Genomic DNA, 20,632 nt, shown 5'->3' with positions numbered 1-20,632 from the left:
TAATTGTGTATTAAATGTACAAAAGATATATTAAATGCATATGATATAAATATTTGTATAATTTTAAATGAGTTTAATTACTTTTCAATATTACATAATTATTAAATTTATGTAATAAAATCATTATTAAAATATTAAAGAAAAAGTAGTTCTATATTTAATGTACATTTTTTAGATTAATTATTAAATAATTACGCAAACACGTATTTATTCTACAACATAATGATTAATTTAAAACTTTTTAAAAAACTTGATATTTGATGAAACATTCTATTAAATGATTTACCTGTATTGGCATGATTTTAATGATGTATAAGAAAAGCTTTAAAAGTCTCTCACTTTTTGTTTTGACTATTTCTCTTGCAAATTCAAAATTTGTGGAAAGTGATGTCACAATTCATGTATAAGTAAGACTTTTTGGTGTCTTTTTAAGTTGCAATTATAGAGTGCAAGAATGAAGTAATGAAATTAGCTTACGAGTATGGTTTATTAATTATTATTATTATTATTATTATTATTATTATTATTATTATTATTATTATTATTATTATTATCTTACAAACATGTTGAAGTCCCTGGTCACAATTATTGTATTCTTGTTGATTGTCCGTGCTCAAGATGATTTGGGTGATGATTCAATTTTTGACGGGAGGAAAACTGTGTGTGTTTTAAATGGGATGAATGATGACATTCTTGTGTATCTCCATTGTCAGTCGAGGTACAATGATCTTGGCCAACATGTTCTTGCCGTTGGAGAGTACCAAGAATGGTCCTTTAGAGATAATATTCGTGACACAACTCTCTTTTGGTGCACGATGGATGCAGGCAAGGTGCATGCGAGTTTTCAAGTTTATCGTGCCGAAATTGAGGAGAAGTTATGTGATTCCCAATGCAATCGAACTCTAACAAACGATGGAGGCTATTTTTATGATCAGTTCCATGGCTATTGGGAGAAGAGATTATCATGGTATATTCCATAAATACCATCTGTTTAAAAGTTGTGTCTATGCTTTGCTAAACAAAATAAACTATATGGATAATCATTATGTTGCCATTTATTATTTTTTTTCTTATAAAGAATTATTATTTCCCTTTATCTGATCACAATTTATTTTCCAATCGTCAATTGTTTTATTTATAATTCATACTTAAAATAACTAGTTAATTATTTCATGTTCTCTTACTGATCAATTTCTCTATCTTATAAATTTTCTCTGAAGTTTCTGTCATTCTCTGTCCCATAAATCACATATCGAAAAGTATAATGAAATAAATCAAGAATTATTTTAATTGCAAAATAATAAACATATTTTAGAAATACATACATTAATGCTGAAATTTTTTTCATATTAATTTATTATATTTTTATTTGATGTAAATTTCATACACGTAATTAGCATCAACTTTCAATAAAATCACTATATGTGATAGTAAACATCCCACAAAAACTCGTGGTAATAAAGGTAAACCATTAACATCCTTTTTGCCAAGTGAAGCAGTTGACATAGTTGCAGATATGATTTAGATTCCGGCATTTTTGTGACATATTTATTGCAGATATCATCACTGATTCACCTTTTCTTCCGCCCTTGTTAGGTACAAGCACTTTTTATTATCTATGTTTCCAGCACCACTAGTTTTAATTTCAGGTTGGTGTTATTAACACTAATGAGTTTTTATTTTAATTTCAGGTTCCCATAAAAGCTGCTGGTTTGATAAGGTATATGTACCACCTTTTTGGTCCCCAAATTATTGTCTAGCAATTCAACGTTCTTTCTAATTCTTTTTTAATGATGAATTAATCTAAGATAATCTTTGTTCTGTTTCAAGAAATTAAGATGTGGCTAATTGAATAAACTCCTATTGCAGAGGTGGTATATATGTTCAATTAAACATTTAGGCTTTGTTGGATCAAATGGCCTCGGAATAATTAAGAAGGGGGGGTTGAATTAATTATGAATGTGTCTTGACTAATTAAAAATTTATCATTCTTAATATTACTAGATTTAATTAGGCTTTACTACTAAGTTATGAGAAAGTAAAGAACAAAAACAATAACTCAAACAAAAGTAAAGTGGAAATAAAAAGTGCACAGCGGAAAAGTAAAGAGTGTAAGGAAGAAGAAAGCAAACACAAGATTTATACTTGTTCAGCCACAACCTGTGCCTACGTCCAGTCTCGAAGCAACCCACGGTTCTTGAGATTTCTAATAATCTTGTAAAATCCTTTACAAGCAAAGAGCCACAAAGGATGTACCCTCCCTTGTTCTCTTTGAAACACCAAGTGGATGTACGCTCCACTTGAACTGATCCATAAGAGATGTATCCTCTCTTGTTCTTAGTATTACAACCCAAGTAGATGTACGCTCTACTTGTACCACAAAGGATGTACGCTCCAATGTGTTAAGACAAAGAATTCTCTTTGAACAACCAAGTAACCCTCTACTTGAAGCGAACGATAAAGGATGTACCCTCCCTTGTGTTCACTATTACAACCAAGAAACTACCCGCTTCTTACACAGAATTCTTAGACGGTTAGTTCTTTGAATTCAGTGTTTGGGCAAAGAATTCTCAGATGGTTAGTTCTTTGAATTCTTTGTTTGGGGAATCAAAAGAATTCTCAGACAGTTAGTTCTTTGAATTCTTTTAGCAAGAGGAAGAAAGAATGAATCAAAAGAATTCTCAGATGGTTAGTTCTTTGAATTCTTTTCGTAGGAGGGAGAAGGAATGAAGAAGAAGAATAACACAAGTTTTTTACCAATGAACTTTTCTTGACAAAGAAAGTATTGAACAAAAACTCTTAGAAAGAATGCTTTGAATGAATGAAAGAAATCTCTTTTTGAATGAAAGGAATCTATTTTTGACATTCATGCCACGGTCACATATTTATAGTCATTTGATGACTCAAGTTAAAGTTTGTGACTCTTGGCAATTTCTTTAAAATTAGTCACTTTAAAAGTTGTGACTCTCTTGAAAACTAGTCACTTTAAACGTTGTGACTCTTTAAAAAATCATCAGAAACTAGTAACTTTAAGAATTGTGACTTTTGGTAATTTAATTTTCAAAATAAGTCACTGGTAATCAATTACCATTATAGTGTAATCGATTACACATCAACAGATGTGACTCTTCATGTTTAAATTTAAAAATCAAAATGTTTGGAAACACTGGTAATCAATTACATATATTGTGTAATCGATTACACAATTTTGAAAATGTTTTATCACAAGTTGTGACTTTTGAAATTTGAAATCTAACGTTTTAAAACATTGGTAATTGATTACATGCTTATGGTAATCAATTACTGCTTTCTAAATTAGTTTGAAAATAATGTTGGCTAATGGTAATCGATTATTGCCTTTTGGTAATTGATTACCAGAGAGTAAAACTCTTGGTAAAAGATTTTTCTTTGAAAAATTCTCTTGAACAAAATTGTGCTATTCAATCTTTTCTTTTGAAAAAATCTTTTTATACCTATCTTGATGTTTTTCTTGAAGTTCTTGTACATCTTGAGTCTTCTCTTGAATCTTCACTTTAATCTTGAATCTTAATTGAACGAATCTTTGATTCTTGATACTTTCTTGACTCTTGATTCTTGACTTGAGTCTTTGGCATCATCAAAGTAAACTTGGAAAGCTTTGCTTCCACAGGCTCTATACTAATTTGTTCTATCCACCTTGGATTAATCCTACTGTTGTGATTAAAACATGAGCTCTTCTCTCATGATTCTAACACACTAAGTTTAGTTCTTCGTTCATCCTAAGTGTCTAACATCATATAAATAATGATCAAATATCAAGAATGTATAAAATCAACAAGAAAAGAATTAAAAAAACTTAACTAAAGAGAACCTCATAACTATACATAAACAAAAGTCAAGGGCATCGATCACCCTAATCCTAGAACACGGATGAATGACTACACATGTAGCCATAAAAACTATAACATGAAGAAGAAAAAAATTTAACCGAAATAAAGATAGAAGAAGGAGGAACCTCTCACACTACTACAAAAGTAGTTTTTTAAGTCGCGAGATCTACGACGGTTCTGAAGAACCGTTATAGTATAAGACGCGGTGGTAATTTTGTAATTAGGGGGAGAAATTATGTTTTTTAAGTCGCACATTCTAAGGTGATTACAAATAACTGTCTTTGAATGTTACCTTAATGTAAGACAACGACGGTCATACAATAAGCCTGTCTTTGTTCCTCACCTGGCCGGTACGTACGCTTCGACCTTTCGAATTAAACTCCTGACCCAAACACTTATGTAGCTCCGTCATTGTTATGCCCTAGGTCTAACCACTCTCTCCCTGAAGCTTTGTTGCCTCAAACTTCGAGGTCTCTCCGTAGGTCTCCCTCAAACCCTTCTCTCCCTATCTTCAACAGTACCACTCCCTGAAGCTCCCTCGAAACCTCGCTCTCTCGCCAACATCCATTGTGTGCAGTGGAGCTCGCACCGTGAGTACGCATAGTGAGGTCACTCGTGTTGTGACCTGTGTGCCATCTCGAAGAAGTGTAGCTGCTGTGACCCGTTTGCCCATGGTCTTCGCACCTTAGGTGATCGTACCAGTAAGTTTACAAATCTCCTAGCCTGTAACATGCTATGATGAAATGTTAAGTGTTTTTGCATTGAATGTAGAAATTAACTTCGATTGGTGGGTTGGTTCCACTTAGTAGTTAGGGCTCAGGGGTTGTCTATGTCTTGTAGAGGGTGGTTCCACTTAATATTTAGGGCTCAGGGGTTGTCTATGGCTTTGTTTTAGGAGCAATGAAGGAAGTTGAGCCACCCTGAAAAGTTAGTGTATTCCAGAATTAGTGTTAGGGGAGAAAAATTGAAGGGTCTCACCCAGAAAGACTAACCCAAAAGACTAATCCATTAGGTATAAGATGTGCAAATTTATATGCAATACTGAAATTGTGTGTTAGACTCTTAGGCAATACCGCAATAAAAAGCTAACATGAGTGTTGGAAATAGGAATACTTTAGGAGATAATTCAAGTAGCCTAGATATTTCGTATAGCTAAGATCAATGCATCTTAGGAAGTAGTAGTATTTTAATTGTTCTCTTGCAAATTGTGTCGCAACCTACCCTTTTGCGGGCAAGCGAGGCGAGGCTCACGGGTGCGTCTTCCAAAGGAGGAAAATGCGCGGAGTCCCCACCAACGTTTATTTGTGGAAAACGTCAGAAAAACCGAAGGAAACCGGTCATGAAGAATATTCCAGATTCGGGAGTTGTATTTACGTTTGAGGAAAGTATTAGCACCTCTCACGTTTGTCCCAAAGGACAACAGCCTTAGATTAGAATTGTGTGAAATTATGTATCTAAACTTTTATTTCTTTTTTATTTTTGAGGTCGACAAAAGCGGGGCTCTTGCTCCTATGTACCCTCCATCAAAGAGGAAATCAGACCTACGTAGTTCTTTCTAAAGGGCAAATCAAGCGATTCTTTTTACTTGGAAGGAGATCCTTTTAAGGCGTTGGACCTTAAAATGACCCATTTTTACTTGGTGAGAAAAACTGAGGTATCGAACCTTAAAATCCTTTTTAGTGATTTTTTTGCGGATGAGCTTGACTTTGCAAGTTGATTTTAGCCTTAGTTTCACTTTAGTTATCAGTCAATTCAATTAAGAAAGAGAAATCCCAAAGAGAAACGTTCGATTGATTTTTTTGGTTTATTTTACTAAAAGATATTTTTTTTATTATATTATTATTTTACCTCTTTTTGGTTTCCAACGTGGTTACGGCATGACCGAATGGTCGGATTTCATTTTAACAGAGATTAATGGATATTACAAATCAAATGATCGGTGAAAATTTATTTTATTTTTTGATTAGGCGAGAAAATGACTTAAGTAAATGACTAAAGCACGTCAAAAGGGGGTACGAAAAGTAAATGAAACGAGAATAAAAGTACGTGAAACAAATGGGGACCACCAAGGGTACATAGAATGAATTGAAAAGTTCGATTTCGGGAACTTACCGGTTGAAGACTGAAGAACAACGAAGAACGAACGACGAACGACGAAGAACGGTTGAAAATCTTCGTGAAATCACCCACAGAAACGTTACGAAAGCGCCTCGGCTTGGATTTTCTTCACGGAAACAATTTTCCTCACTAAGTTTAAGTGATTACGAAGTAGTACCAGAAGGGCTGAACCCCCTTCTCCTTCACTCCTCCCTCTATTTATAGGAAAATAGGGGAGGAGCTTGCCACCCAGCTCGCCTAGGCGAGCTCAGCTCACCCAAGCGAGCCAGGTTGCTTCCTCCAAAAGCAACCACCTTCTGGAGGAACATCCTGGAAGGCTCAAGTGGGCCTAGTTGCTATTTGCACCCCTTTTTTTACTAAATACACCCCCTTTCTTTTTTGGTGATTCTTTTTTCGTAACGTTACGAAACTTTACGAATTTCGTAACGATACTTGTTTTCTTTCCGTAAGGTTACAGAACCTTACGGGTCATGTAATTACTCTTTTTTTAGCTTTCGGAATGTTACGGAAACTCACGGATTGCGTAACAATACTTCCTTTTGATTTCCAACATGTTACGGAATTTCACGGATTGCGTAACAATGCTTCCTTTTGATTTCGACATGTCTCGAAACTTCACGTATTGTGCAAAAAATGGTGCCAAGTACCTCGAAGCGATCAAACAAAGGTTGCATGCCATCAAATAATGGTCCTCGAACGAAATTAGGGTATGACAGTTGCCCCTCTTTACTTACCTTTTATCGGAGATAAGAGGAAAGCAAAGATAAAACAATGATTTCGTCCATCTTCGCCCTTTCCGTGATTAGCCTATGACGACTTCCGTCTCTCCTTCTTCTTTCTCTACACAACACAAAACAAACACAAACAAAAGACACCAATAACATAATATATACGTATACACATGTTTGGTGAAGGAACCGATCGGGAAAATAACAAAAAACCATATTTCCCAGTCACCGGAGGCTCCGTGCTTGATAACGGAGGACGCATGAACAGCGCTAGACAATCAATTCATGGTGCTCCGAATAGGATGGTGGAGGATGCATGAATGACAATCAATTAATGGGGCTCCGGATAAGATTTGAGGGTGGAGGATAGACGAACAGTGCTAGGCAATCAATTCGTGGGGCTCCAGACTCGATGGTGGAGGATGCATGAATGACAATCAATTCATGGGGCTCCGGATAAGATTTGAGGGTGGAGGATAGACGAACAACGCTAGACAATCCATTCGTGGGGCTCCAGACTCGATGGTGGAGGATACATGAATGACAATCAATTCATGGGGCTCCGGATAAGATTTGAGGGTGGCGGATAGACAAACAGCGCTAGGCAATCAATTCGTGGGGCTCCAGACTCGATGGTGGAGAACGCATGAACAGCGCTAGGCAATCAATTCATGGGACTCCGAATAAGATTTGAGGGTGGAGGATAGACGAACAGCGCTAGGAAATCAATTCGTGGGGCTCCAGACTCGATGGGGGAGGAAGTATGAACAATGCTAGGCAATCAATTCATGGGGCTTCGGATAAGATTTGTTGGCGGGACTGAATTGTCCACCGGGTTCTTTCACCTAAAAGGCGAACATGCTTTAGCAAGGAAAAATAAATCATTCACGAGAGCACCATATTTTAGAAAAACAATATACTCATGCCAAAAGTAATTTTCCTTGTAACCGAAAATGAAGGGCAGGATGTCAACATTTAGCTTTTAAATGAACATTCAGGGGAAATGTCGGGTCAAACTGAAACTGGGAATAAAATCACTCATAGTGTATAAAAAATCACACAGGTAAGTGTTTTACCCTAATTCCAAACCATAGCTGCACCATGACTTTATTTTGCACATGATTTCCTATCGAACCAAAAGATCACATGCACGATCACGGATCAATAGGATTTTCTCGAGGGTAGTGTTTTTGGAGAGGAAGCTGGGTGTTTCGGTCTTTTCCTCTTTGTTTATGTTGGGCGGGATATCGCCAGTCGAGAGCGACTTTTAATGGCAATCCCAAAGGAAGAACTACTTCAAAAATGGGTTTTCCTCTGCCAGCAGTCATTTACCCTGCCGAAAATTTATCTGGTTAGAAGATCCTCTGTTCTCTTTCCTGGTTTCCTGTATTGATTGAGAATTATTCTATTTTTCCTTCGATCTTTTTCTTTTTACTTTCTTCCGATCTTCGATCAGGAATCCTTCTTTTCCTTTTCTTCTTTCTTTTCATTTCTTCCTTTCCGATCTTTTATTGGGAATTCGGGTTTTAGCATTCGTTATTCGCTCTCCCTTGAGGAGATTCTGCTGTCCTTTTCTTTGGGGGAAAGGATGAGGATTCTTTTCATGGGCCAAGGTTCAAAGTAGCTTAAGGTGGTGTCTCAACATGGTCTTTTCATCGTGCGAGCCTGATTTTGATATCTGGGGCAAAACAAATTCGTGTATCAAGGTGTCGGTCTCGGGTTGAATTTCCATATTATTTCCACGAGGCACGCGTAACAATGATGATTTGGGAACAACATTCAAAATTAGTCATGGCTACAACTAGGTGGGTACTCAAGCATCCAGTTTATGGCATTGTGATACTAAGGCTTGGGATTTACATAAGTAGACCCAATATTTCCAAATTATGTTCTTTCATCGGTTCAATGAATCCATCCATTCTCATCTCGGTTATTCTGGAAAAAAAAACTCTTAGCGTCAGTGTCTTGTTTCCAAAAGATATGTTTGCTCTCTACAAATGATTTATACTTCCTATGACCATAACATGCCGACCCTCGAGGTCTTTCTTTCTTTTTCTTTTTGTTTCATTTTTTACGTTTGCAAAAACTATACATCCATCGCCATCTATGAGAAAAGCTTTTCTTTGTACACCTACATTCCTATACACGACAAACTTTCTCTGTATACACACGCATCAAAAACTCTTTCTCTTTATATCAACACGGTCTATATAAAAACTCTATTCCTGTTCAAAGATTTCTTTTTCATTTTTCAACATACACTCGTGATTTATACAAAAATTTCTTTATATACCCTCATTACTCACACACAAGAATTTCTTTTCACACATTATTAACACACACACAAAATCTTTCCATACATTTTTTTACATATAAAAACTCTTTTCTTTTCTTTATAGATACGACATTTGTTCACAACGCCTCTTTCTTTTTTCTATTCTTGACGTTATCATGATTTTTGTTCGTTTTATTTTTAGGACGACGTTCCTAATGTAAAACTCTACAAGGTTCCAGAATTTCAACAAACATTATCGACAATAACGAAGTAAGCACCAACGCAACAGTCCAAACAACATGTATGCACAAAACAAAAGACAATAAAAAAAAAACAAACGTTAGTCCCTCAAGTCATAGAAACAAGATAACATACAAATGATAAATGACGGAACATACGAATTTGGGGATCTCATGGTCATGTGGCTCCGCATGCCACCGGACTCTTGGGTCACGGTAACAAAAGGTGGGGTGGTCGACAAAAGCAGGGCTTTTGCTTCTACGTATCCTCAATTTGTGATGAGGAACTCAGACCTACGTAGTTCTTGATAACTGTGAGACTAAAATAGTCTCGATGTTTTCTTCACTAAAATGCGAACATGCTTTAGTAAAGAAACTAAACTTCCAATTGATCGGAGCAATATATGCTTTTTTGGATGAAAAACAATGTGTCTATCGGGGAAGGAGAGTATGCTGATGAAATTTTCTCATAACCATGAATGAGATTTTGGATGTTAGCATTTCATTTCTAAATGACCATTTAGAGGAAATACCGGGTCCAACAAAACTAGAAGAAAATCACTCAAAGTGTATCAACCTCACACAAATAAGTGTTTTATCCTAATTCCGAACCATAGATATGTCATGACATGATTTTGCAAATTATTTCTTATCAAATCAAAGATTACATGCGTGATCATGGATCAATGAGACTTTTTTCTTGGGAATGGTTTGTTTTCTTGGTGGGAAATTTGGCTTTGAGTGTTTTTGGCTTTTTCCTTTTCTGTTTTTGTTTAGTGTGAGGCGAACAAGTCACCGACGCACAAGATTTTGGTTGGCAATCAAAGGGAGAGGACCACTTTAGGTCGTGGTTTCCTTTCTTTTCTCGTTTACTTGGTGACAATTCTGTATTGTTCAGATGCTGTCTGGTCCAAAGACCTTTCTGCATATTTCTTCTGTTTTCTTCGGATCTTTGATCGGGAACTTTCTTTCTCTCTCTCTTTTTTTTTTGCTTTCTCCCACTTTAATTAGGAATTTTCTTTCCTTTTTTGCTTTCTCCCTTTCTTTGATTGGGATTTTCCTTTTTTTTTTGTTTTCTTCCGAGGGCAAGGATTGACATTCTCACCCTGGGTCAAGGTTTATGATAAGTTGGGATTTTGGCTCAAGGCTTGTAGAATGGCTGGTCATGATATATGTCAGGATTTGGCCAGCGGTTCGGGGATAAAGGGAATGTCCTACATTATTTCCGTGATACACATGCAACAATGATGATTAGGAAATTTTACGCAAAACTGGTCATGCATGCACCCATGTGGACACTCAAGCATCAAGTTTTTATAGTCATGTGACACTAGGGCTCAGGATTCATTTTCCCTATTTAAGTCAACCCAATGTTTCCAAAATATGCTCCTTTATCAATTTATGCATTCATCCGAGTCCATTTTGGGCGTTCGGGAAAATTTTCACAGCATTCATTCTTCAGGTGTATCACACACATTTTCTTTCAAAAACTAGTTACGATCAGTGAATTTTTCAAAGAAAAGCTGGAAGTTATCTCTTTTCAAAAGCATGTTGGTTTTTTTTCAGCTAGACAACTTATTTTTCTGTTTTCCTTTTTTTTCATGAGGTATTTTGCTACCTAAACATATGTATATTTTTGTGTGGTATTTTTGCTATATAGATGCATATCCCAGGTATCTTGCTACCTAAACATACATATATATATTTTGTGAGGTATTTTTGCTATATACATGCATATCTAAGGTATTTTGCTACCTAAACATACATATATATTTTGTGAGGTATTTTTGCTATATACATGCATATCTAAGGTATCTTGTTACCTAAACATACACATATATATTTTGTGAGGTATGACTACCTTCCGAGCTTGTGCTTGTTTTATTTAAATTCCTAGGATCATGAGCAACTAGGTGTGTCCTACTATGACTTGAGAAACAAAGGGTGATCAAATAACAAGCAGAAATTTAAAGGGAACTAGGTTGCCTCCTAGTAGCGCTTCTTTAACGTCTTGAGCTGGACGTGTGATGACTTGTTGGCCACGGACCTAGTACTTTGCTTACCTTTGGCTTTGGACTTGGTCGCCTATTGGTCGGCCATGTGTCATAGGCAACGCTCTAACCTTTTCGTGGATGAGCTAAGGTGAACTCTAGAAGTGGTGGCAGTGCATTTGTTGCCCGTTGCCGGCCATCCCTAGGCTGTTGTGGTGTCTCGCCCTGTGCCTGCCTCGGGGCGTAGTACTTCTTGATGAAAGCCCGGTTAATAGGGGGCTTGATGAACTTGCTGGGGGCGACAGGCACTCCGTAGAACTGACAGAGGCCCATAATCAGAGCTGGAAACCCTAGGACCCTGTTGGACTTCTTCGGGTCCACTAGGTGTCTTGCGGGTGCGATCCCTACAAACAATAGATGACATCAGAAATCAGTTGAGCGATGTGCATACTTACCTATGTCATGATGGCATGACCTTACTGAGGGGGACGGGCACCCTGTAGGACTGACAGAGGCCCGTAACCAGAGCTGGAAAGGGCCCTGTTGGGCTCCTCCGGGTCCATTGGGTGTCTTATGGGCGCGATCCCAACAAATAATAGATGACATCAGAAACCAATTGAGAGAAATGCATACTTACCTATGTCAGAACGACACAGACCAACTGATACTTCCGCAGGGGGAGATCGACATTACAGTTGCTGGGCAGAATGTTGCTAAGTAGCAATGTCATATATATTTGTGTAAGAGTGGTCATGTTGGTGCGCACGATCCACACTCGTTTCTTTGCAGTGGCATGGGTGAAATCTTGCCCCGGTATGCATAGTAGATGCACGATAGTCTCCCCCTCTGGTTGTGCTAGCACAGTTGGTCGCCCTTCAATATCAGGGGGTGCCCAGGAACTGATAAAAGGAAACTAACGGCCCCATAACCGGGAGCGCAAGTCTCGGTTAAGCATTTAAGGGCAGAGGACCTTAAATTCTCTTAAGGCGCAGATGTGGAGCCCTTAGAAAGTGAGGATGCGTAGCCCTCTAAAGGCGAGGACATGCAACCCTCTGAAGGTGAGGGCACGCAGCTCTCTGAAGGCGAGGACATGTAGTCCTCTGAAGGCGAGGGCGCATAGCCCTCTGAAGGCGAGGGCGTGCGGCCCTCTGTAAATGAGGACGTGTAGTCCTCTGAAGGTGAGGACGTGTACCCAAGGGTCCACCCTTATAAGAGATTAACTCATCGAGAGGCCTGATCATCCCAAGTTCAAAAGATTGGACATTAGATTTTGAAAATCTATGCAGTTAACATGATTTTTAGGGATGCAGATGTATGCAACCTTTGAAATTTGGTAAATGTGGACTTCATATGAAACAATGCAATGCAACGGAAAGTTGTACAATGTTCATGACATTACTTCCCTATTTTGTGATTTTGATTTTGATTTAAATTTTTTTGGAAAACACAGATTGACTGTCCTTTTGAAAGAGGTGATAATTCATGCAACCTTATCCTATCTTTTGCAAATCTCTCCGGGAACTCCCTCAGAGTGTATGTTCTGTTTGATTCAGTCACTTGACCATTTTGGAGTGACGACAATGGACCTTTTTGATGTTTAATCAATCCATTGAAATGTCAGGGTTTGTCCCCCCTTTTTTTTTGTTTAAAAACATCGACGGGTGAGAACTTTTGATCTGCCCCTAGGTTCGCTTGAGGCTCATGCCCCTCATTGCCCTAGTGTAGGGCTTTGAGGTACCAATCGTTGTCTTTCGTCATGACCTTGTAGCTTGGAACCTATTGGGTGGGAACTTCTAATCTGTCCCTGGGTTTACTTGAGGCTCATGCATGGTGCCTTTCATTGCCCCAGTGTAGGGCTATGAGATAACCATCGTTGTCTTGTTTTCACAACCTTGTAGTGAGGAAGAATGAAAGAAGCAGTTGATTCTTGCAAAAAGAATTTTCCAAGGACGAGAAATAGTTGAAGGATTTTTTCAGTTGATGGATTAAGTCAAATGACTCCTATGTAGAAGCAAGATGTTTTGATGTTTTGATGATGCCAAAGGATCAAGTGCTTTTAAGTTTTATTCAAGACAAGAATCCAAGAATCCAAGAAAATCAAGATATATGATCATGTTGATCTCTACAATCTTAGGAAGAAGTTTCCAAATTGAAAAAGCAAAAGGTTTGGCCAAAGAATTCTATCTAAATCATTTTAAATTGAGATTTACTCTCTGGTAATCGATTACCAGCAGCTGAAAATGTTTATAACAGTCACTAGAAATTTGAATTCAAAATTTATAATGTGTAATTGATTACACATGGATGGTAATTTATTACCAGCAGTTTATTGAATGTTTTAATTCAAATTTTAAAGCCTGTAATCGATTACACAAGTCTTGTAATCGATTACCAAAGGGGATTTTCAGAAAATAATTTCCAAGAGTCACATCTATTCAAATGGTTTATGAATGGCCATCAAAGGTGACTTGGAAACACGAATTTAAAGAGAGTTTTCATTGCCCAAAAAGTTTTATCCTCTCAAAAGATTAAGAGTTTTTCTGAACTGAAATGTCTTATCCTCTCAAAAAGATTCCTTGGTCAACCACTTGCATATTTAATAAGGAATTTTGATTCATCTTCATTGTACAATCTATCTCTTTTAAGAGAGATTTCTTCTTCTCTTCTTCTTATTTCTGAAAAGGGATTAAGAGACCGTGGGTCTCTTGTTGTAGAGGATTCTTGAATACAAGGGAAGGGTTGTCCCTGTGTGGTTCAGAATTTTGTAAAAGGAGTTTTACAAAGAGAGTGGAAAATCTCAAGTGGGTTGCTTGAGGACTGGACGTAGGCACTGGAAGTGGCTGAACCAGTATAAATCAAGTTTGCATTCCTCTCTTCCCTTAAACTTCTTTTATTTGTTGCTATTTATCTTTTGCTTTAAAGAAGTTTATTTTGAATTGTCTTTTGAGTAATTCATGTTAAGGGTGCATTGTTAATCCAAAAAGAGAGAGTGAAAGTTTAATTGGGGAATAGTCTTTGTATCTTAATTCAACCCCCTCCCCTTCTTAAGATAACTGAGGCCATTTGTCCCACATCTTATTCTTGATAACTCACTTCTCTCTAAAAAGACAAACTTTCCGGAATGATAAAATGAGGTCACATGAACATTTTGGAAACACAGTCAATCAAATGCTTTTTATTCTTTTTCTTTTTTGACCCTTTTTTTAATTTTGAAACTTATTTGTTTTGAACTTCACTCGTTGTTTTACGGCACCCCCACCAACGTGCAAGACAAGTAATTTCTGATTGAACGGTCTTGGAAGTCAGCACTCAGGAGCGCATGTCGCTCGAACAAACAAACCAATGGCTTGCACCCACATTCCAGTGGAAGCAAAGAATTACGAGAGGATGAGGGACAAAGATGTCAGATTTATCCATTTTATTTAGCATTGTAACTATGGTTTACAATAGTGGCATAAACTTGAAGATCCCGATGAGTCATTTAGAGACATCTAACAACAACTTTCAAAATTTCCCCATGTGTGGTGTCGCTTGTCAGTGTTAGGATTCAACAAGCGATTCTCCTCAAATTTCAGCCAGCCCACATCAATTAGACTTTGCACCTTATGCTTCAGGGTCATACAGTGCTCAATGGAATGCCCCATGGCTCCTCCATGATATGCACATGTTGCGTTTAAGCCGTATCCTCAGAAAAATGGAGGTTGAGGAAACCTAGCAGGGGTTATGGCTACCATTGAATTATCGAGTAGATATGAGAGCAAGTTTAGCATATGACACCGGAATTTGGGGTAAATTCTACAGGCTTTTTGCTGCAAAATTCCTGTTTGGTTGGTGCTTCAGTTCGTGCTAAAAGTGGTATTTAGCATTGGTCGTGTGGTAGGTGGGTTTTGTGGTTTGATTTAGGGATGACCTTTGTGGATAACTGGGTGGTGGGTAAGGAGATGGGTTGTTATTGGCTGAGTAATGACATTGTTGGGTTGGTGGGAAACTTGGCCATATAGGAATGGCAGTCACAACATGGGTTTCTCCTTATCCTCACCCTCTTCATTTGCCCCAGTTTTCTCATTCGTTCAAGCAGGATGACTAAATTTGCCTCTTTTCAGACCCACATCGATCCTTTCACTGGTGAAGACCAAATCCGCAAAGCTTTGAAGGTGCGTAGCCCACCATCTTTTCATAGTAGAATACCGATAATGTATCTACCATCACGATTATCGTCTCCTTTTCCATCATTGGGGGTACCACTTGGGCTGCCAGATCCCTCCACCTTTAGGCGTATTCTTTAAAAGATCCGTGCCCTCTTTTTGCACATGTTCTGTAGTTGCATCCTATCCGAAGACATTATACTGACACTGCCTAACGAAGGCAACCATTAGGTCTTTCCAAGAGTGGACTCGAGAAGGTTCCAAGTTAATGTACTAGGTAACAACTACCCTAGTAAGACTTTCTTGGAAGAAATGTATCAGCAGTTCCTCATCTGTAGCGTATGCCCCCATCTTCCAACAATAAATCTTTAGATGGTTCTTGGGGCAAGTAGTCCCCTTGTACTTGTCAAAGTCCAGCACCTTGAACTTGGGAGGGGTGATGATATTGGGTACTAGGAACAACTCTTCTAGGTTAGCAAAGGCATAATCTTTACCTCCTTCAATGGCCCTGAGCCTTTCCTCTAGATGATCCAACTTTCCCATTTCCGCCATAGCATGAGGGTTTTTACTTGTTGTGGAATGCAAGAGGTGTAGTTGTGGGTGATACTGAGGGCCTTCCAAAGGGTTTTGTAGGGGTATACCACCAACTACTTGCCCTTCAGTGGCATATCCGAGGCAAGGCTCAAAGTCGGCTAGATTGTGGTGGGGAATTTCATGTGTCTCCCCCACGGTTTTAGAGACATGTGTATGATCAGTTTGGGGTTGTCGGCTCTCAATAAGTATGGGAGTGGAGTTATTGACATTCTCATTGGGAGTGTATGCCACATTGGGTGGTGTATAGTTGGGAGGCAAGCCATATGGCGGGAAGGCGTGCTCATTTTGAATTTGCACATCATGGGGCCATCCGTACTTCCCAAATCTTTGTCCACCATATCTGAGGTTGGATGATTCATTTGGTTGAGATCAGATGGGGGCATCGGGTTCACCTTAGCAACAGTGCTGGTAGCGGCAACTGCAACCATATTGGCTTCCATTATCTTCTTCATGCTCATCATGGCCTCCACCATTGTGGCCATTTTCTCTTTCATGGCCTCCATGTCGGCCTTCATCTGCTATTGCACCTCCTCTACTTCACCCATTACTCTAGTTCTAGCACAGGTTTGGTAAGGGCACCGTAAAACATGTTTTTTTCCTTTTGATAATAATGATTAAGTTCATTTTTTTCAAGGAAAGAATGTAATGAGCAATGCAACCAATGAACAACATGGATGCATGCGAATGATGCACAGTTGAAGTATTGCGAATTTTTACGCAGGATATGGGGTTGAATCAATTCAGATTTTCAACATGGTCCATGACATCCTTGTCAAGGTGAAACTGGAAGTAACAGGGACATCGACAATCCTAAATGTGTTTGGCAGTAGACGAAGCAACGATGTAACACGATCCATCTTTTGCCCCAATTTTTTGCAAGATGGTTACTTCCATACTTCAACTTGACTCGATGAACCTTTTCGTAAAAGCATGAGCTTGGTTCAACCCCATAACCCAGGGAATGGCAATTTTGATCGCCAATACTTCAACAACATTTCATAGGGATGAAAGACTCGGGAATACGCATGCTATGCATGGAAAATGTAATTATGAGATTGAGATGCCCGAAGAAACATCTTTTCTTAGTTAACCATGCATTAGGTACCATGTTCAATAATTTTGTTTTTAAGTGAAATGAGTTTATGATCCCAACATGGTTGGCTCATGGTACCGAACATATGCAACTAAGAATGCAGCGGGAATTTTCATGCTTCCCTTTTTTTTGTTTTTGTTTTGTAGAGGAAAATGCAAGGATCATGCATGAAAACAAAAGGTATGCAATTTGTAGAACAAAAAGTATGTAGAATGCATATGCATGATGATGCAATGACTCATGCAAAATGTGACGCTAGAATATGATAACGGACAAATGCAGGAACGATATGTTCATTATGATGCCTTGAAGAGATGGATGATATGAATGCATTTTTGGACACAAGAGCCCGGAAAATCATCTCTTTTTACTTGCGCATTCGGGGACGCAGTTCCCCATGTGTGTAGTTAAGAAGGTGATATCGACCTTCCGACTTCCCATGACAAAAGACGAGACCAACATACAACGCGTGCGTGACGACATGATGCAGACGCGAAAAAGCATAACATGGGGATGTACACAACATGGCAATATCCACAAATAATCATACAGCAAAGGCATACATGACATTTAGGTTATATGCATGACAGTGTTTAAAAGGCACACAGCGTGTTCGTTTCGTGCCCCTTATTTTAGGGACCTATAGGATAATATCTAGGGGTCTCTAATAACTACTCCCAACGATCCATATCTCACATGACTGTTTTCTAGAGGTATCATCACTCAAGATAATAATATTGGAACGATATGGAATACCAGCGACAACACATTATAAAGAGAGAAAGCTCTAGACGAGGTTTCACTATTATCAATCAAGTCGGAGACCTAGCATGACCATAGATCCACCTCCACTCCTTAGATTTCCATGAACTCGGGTATAGGGCCCCTTTTTTACTCAAACCCGTGTGTGCTTAGAATGCAGTGTAAAAATGTGGAAAAGACAACATTTATTATTTTTACACAGTTCAAGAAAAAATGCACACACAAAAGTTTCACAATTCCACACTTTCCTAAAATAGGCCTAACTCACAAAAATAGTCCCCAGTGGAGTCGCCAACTGTCCCAACCTACCCTTTTACAGGCGAGCAAGGCGAGGCTCACGGGAGCGTCTTCCAAAGGAGAAAAATGCGCGGAGTCCCCACCAACGTTTATTTGTGGAAAACGTCGAAAAAATCGAAGGAAACCGATCATGAAGAATATTCCAGATTCGGGAGTTGTATTTACGTTTGAGGAAGGTATTAGCACCTCTCACGTTTGACCCAAAGGACAACAGCCTTAGATTAGAATTGTGTAAAATTATGTATCTAAACTTTTATTTCTTTTTTATTTTTGAGGTCGACAAAAGCGGGGCTCTTGCTCCCACGTACCCTTCATCGAAAAGGAAATCAGACCTATGTAGTTCTTTCTAGAGGGCAAATCAAGCGATTCTTTTTACTTGGAAGGAGGTCCTTTTAAGGCGTTGGACCTTAAAATGACCCATTTTTACTTGGTGAGAAAAACTGAGGTATCGAACCTTAAAATCCTTTTTATTGATTTTTTTGCGGACGAGCTTGACTTTGCGAGTTGTTTTTAGCCTTAGTTTCACTTTAGTTATTACTCAATTCAATTATGAAAGAGAAATCCCAAAGAGAAACGTCCGATTTATTTTTTTGGTTTATTTTACTAAAAGATATTTTTTTGATTATTATATTATTATTTTACCTCTTTTTGGTTTCCAACGTAGTTATGGCATGACCGAATGGTCAGATTTCATTTTAACAGAGATTAACGGATATTACAAATCAAATGATCGATATAAATTTATTTTATTTTTTGATTAGGCGAGAAAATGACTTAAGTAAATGACTAAAGCACGTCAAAAGGGGGTACGGAAAGTAAATGAAACGAGAATAAAAGTACGCGAAACAAATGGGGACCACCAAGGGTACATAGAATGAATTGAAAAGTTTGATTTCGGGAACTTACCGGTTGAAGACCGAAGAACGAACGGCGAACGACGAAGAACGGTTCAAAATCTTCACGAAATCACCCACGGAAACGTTACGAAAGCGCCTCGGCTTGGATTTTCTTCACAGAAACAATTTTCCTCACTAATTTTAAGTGATTACGAAGTACTAGAAGGGCTGAACCCCCTTCTCCTTCACTCCTCCCTCTATTTATAGGAAAATAGGGGAGGAGCTTGCCACCCAGCTCGCCCAAGCGAGCCAGGTTGTTTCCTCCAGAAGCAACCGCCTTCTGGAGGAACATTCTGGAAGGCCCAAGTGGGCCTGGTTGCTATTTGCACCCCTTTTTTACTAAATACACCCCCTTTGCTTTTTTGGTGATTCTTTTTCCGTAACATTACGAAACTTTACGAATTTCGTAACGATACTTGTTTTCTTTCCATAAGGTTACGAAACCTTACCGGTCATGTAATTACTCCTTTTTTAGCTTTCAGGATGTTACGGAAACTCACGGATTGCCTAACAATACTTCCTTTTGATTTCCGGCATGTTACGGAAATTCACGGATTGCGTAACAATGCTTCCTTTTGATTTCCGGCATGTCTCGGAACTTCACATATTGTGCAACAAAGGGTGCTAAGTACCTCGAAGCGGTCAAACAAAGGTTGCATGTCATTAAACAATGGTCCCCGGACGAAATTAGGGTATGAAAAATTGTTATTGCATTAATTGTCTTTGTAATACTCTTGAATATAAGTAAGTCCATTCTGCTAGGTGAAAAGTACATTTAAGCAAATTCAGAAAATATTTCACAAAGAGAATAACTTATTGTAGTAAAGGTGAGAATGCTGATGTGGATGAGTGAACATACTATACAAATGGATGCATTAGACAAGATAATATTAGGAGTGAAATGTGAATGCATTAGAGAGAAAGTTTGTATAGAACCTATTGTAGAAAAAATAGTTGGATCTAGAGGTAGGTGGTTTGGACTTGTGTAGAGAAGACCTATAGAAGCTTAGTACTGAGAGATTGAAGGTATCCTTACCACTTGAGGGTGAGACTGGGATCAACTGTAGGCAAGAGGTTTAAGAATGATATAGAGGTGGTTTGTCACTTTGTCTACTTATATGATTCACAATGAACACTATAGCATCATTTGATTCATGAAGCCAATCCACCTTGTGTCGAAAAGCTTGGTTGTTGTAGCATTACGCCTATTTATTTGAAATACTAACTAGAGGAAGTTGGGAAAAAATGATCTCTTAATTAATAAGTGTATCTCAATTTTCTTCATCTTACATGCACAGTTGTTTATGGCACTTCCATTCGCAGTTGTTGTGTGTGACATTTCTTCTAGTTCTTTTCGAGTGCTATTGACCAATCTACAACAGATTGATTTTGACATGCTTTTTATTTTATTAGAGTACTAAATATCTACAACAGACTAACAATGTGTTTGGGCTGGAGTTTTAAATGCATGTATCACATAATTTTTATGTCACAATGTTATGTTGATGTAGAAGCTAAAAATCGTCGCATCTAAAAATACATGTCAATTTGGCTTTAGAATCGTTTCCAAACACACACTAATAGTTCGGATTCTATAAATCTTATTTGTTGATGATTTGAATTTT

At 38.1% G+C, this 20,632-nt stretch overlaps 1 protein-coding gene across 1 annotated transcript; it reads left to right on the top strand.

Moving 5' to 3' along the window:
* The first annotated feature begins 563 nt into the window (after positions 1–563).
* Positions 564–980, top strand: LOC102662948 (S-protein homolog 24). Its single transcript, XM_006574189.1, has one exon. It carries the CDS (start codon positions 564–566, stop codon positions 978–980), a length of 417 nt encoding a protein of 138 aa, XP_006574252.1.
* Positions 981–20,632: the final 19,652 nt, after the last annotated feature.

Source organism: Glycine max, chromosome 1, assembly GCF_000004515.6.
Source record: "Glycine max cultivar Williams 82 chromosome 1, Glycine_max_v4.0, whole genome shotgun sequence".
Lineage (NCBI taxonomy): Eukaryota > Viridiplantae > Streptophyta > Magnoliopsida > Fabales > Fabaceae > Glycine > Glycine max.
This window is presented reverse-complemented; position numbering and strand designations above follow the sequence as displayed.

Coding starts and splice junctions, on each gene's coding strand:
- LOC102662948 (XM_006574189.1), top strand. CDS start 564: ATGTTGAAGTCCCTGGTCACAATTATTGTATTCTTGTTGATTGTCCGT.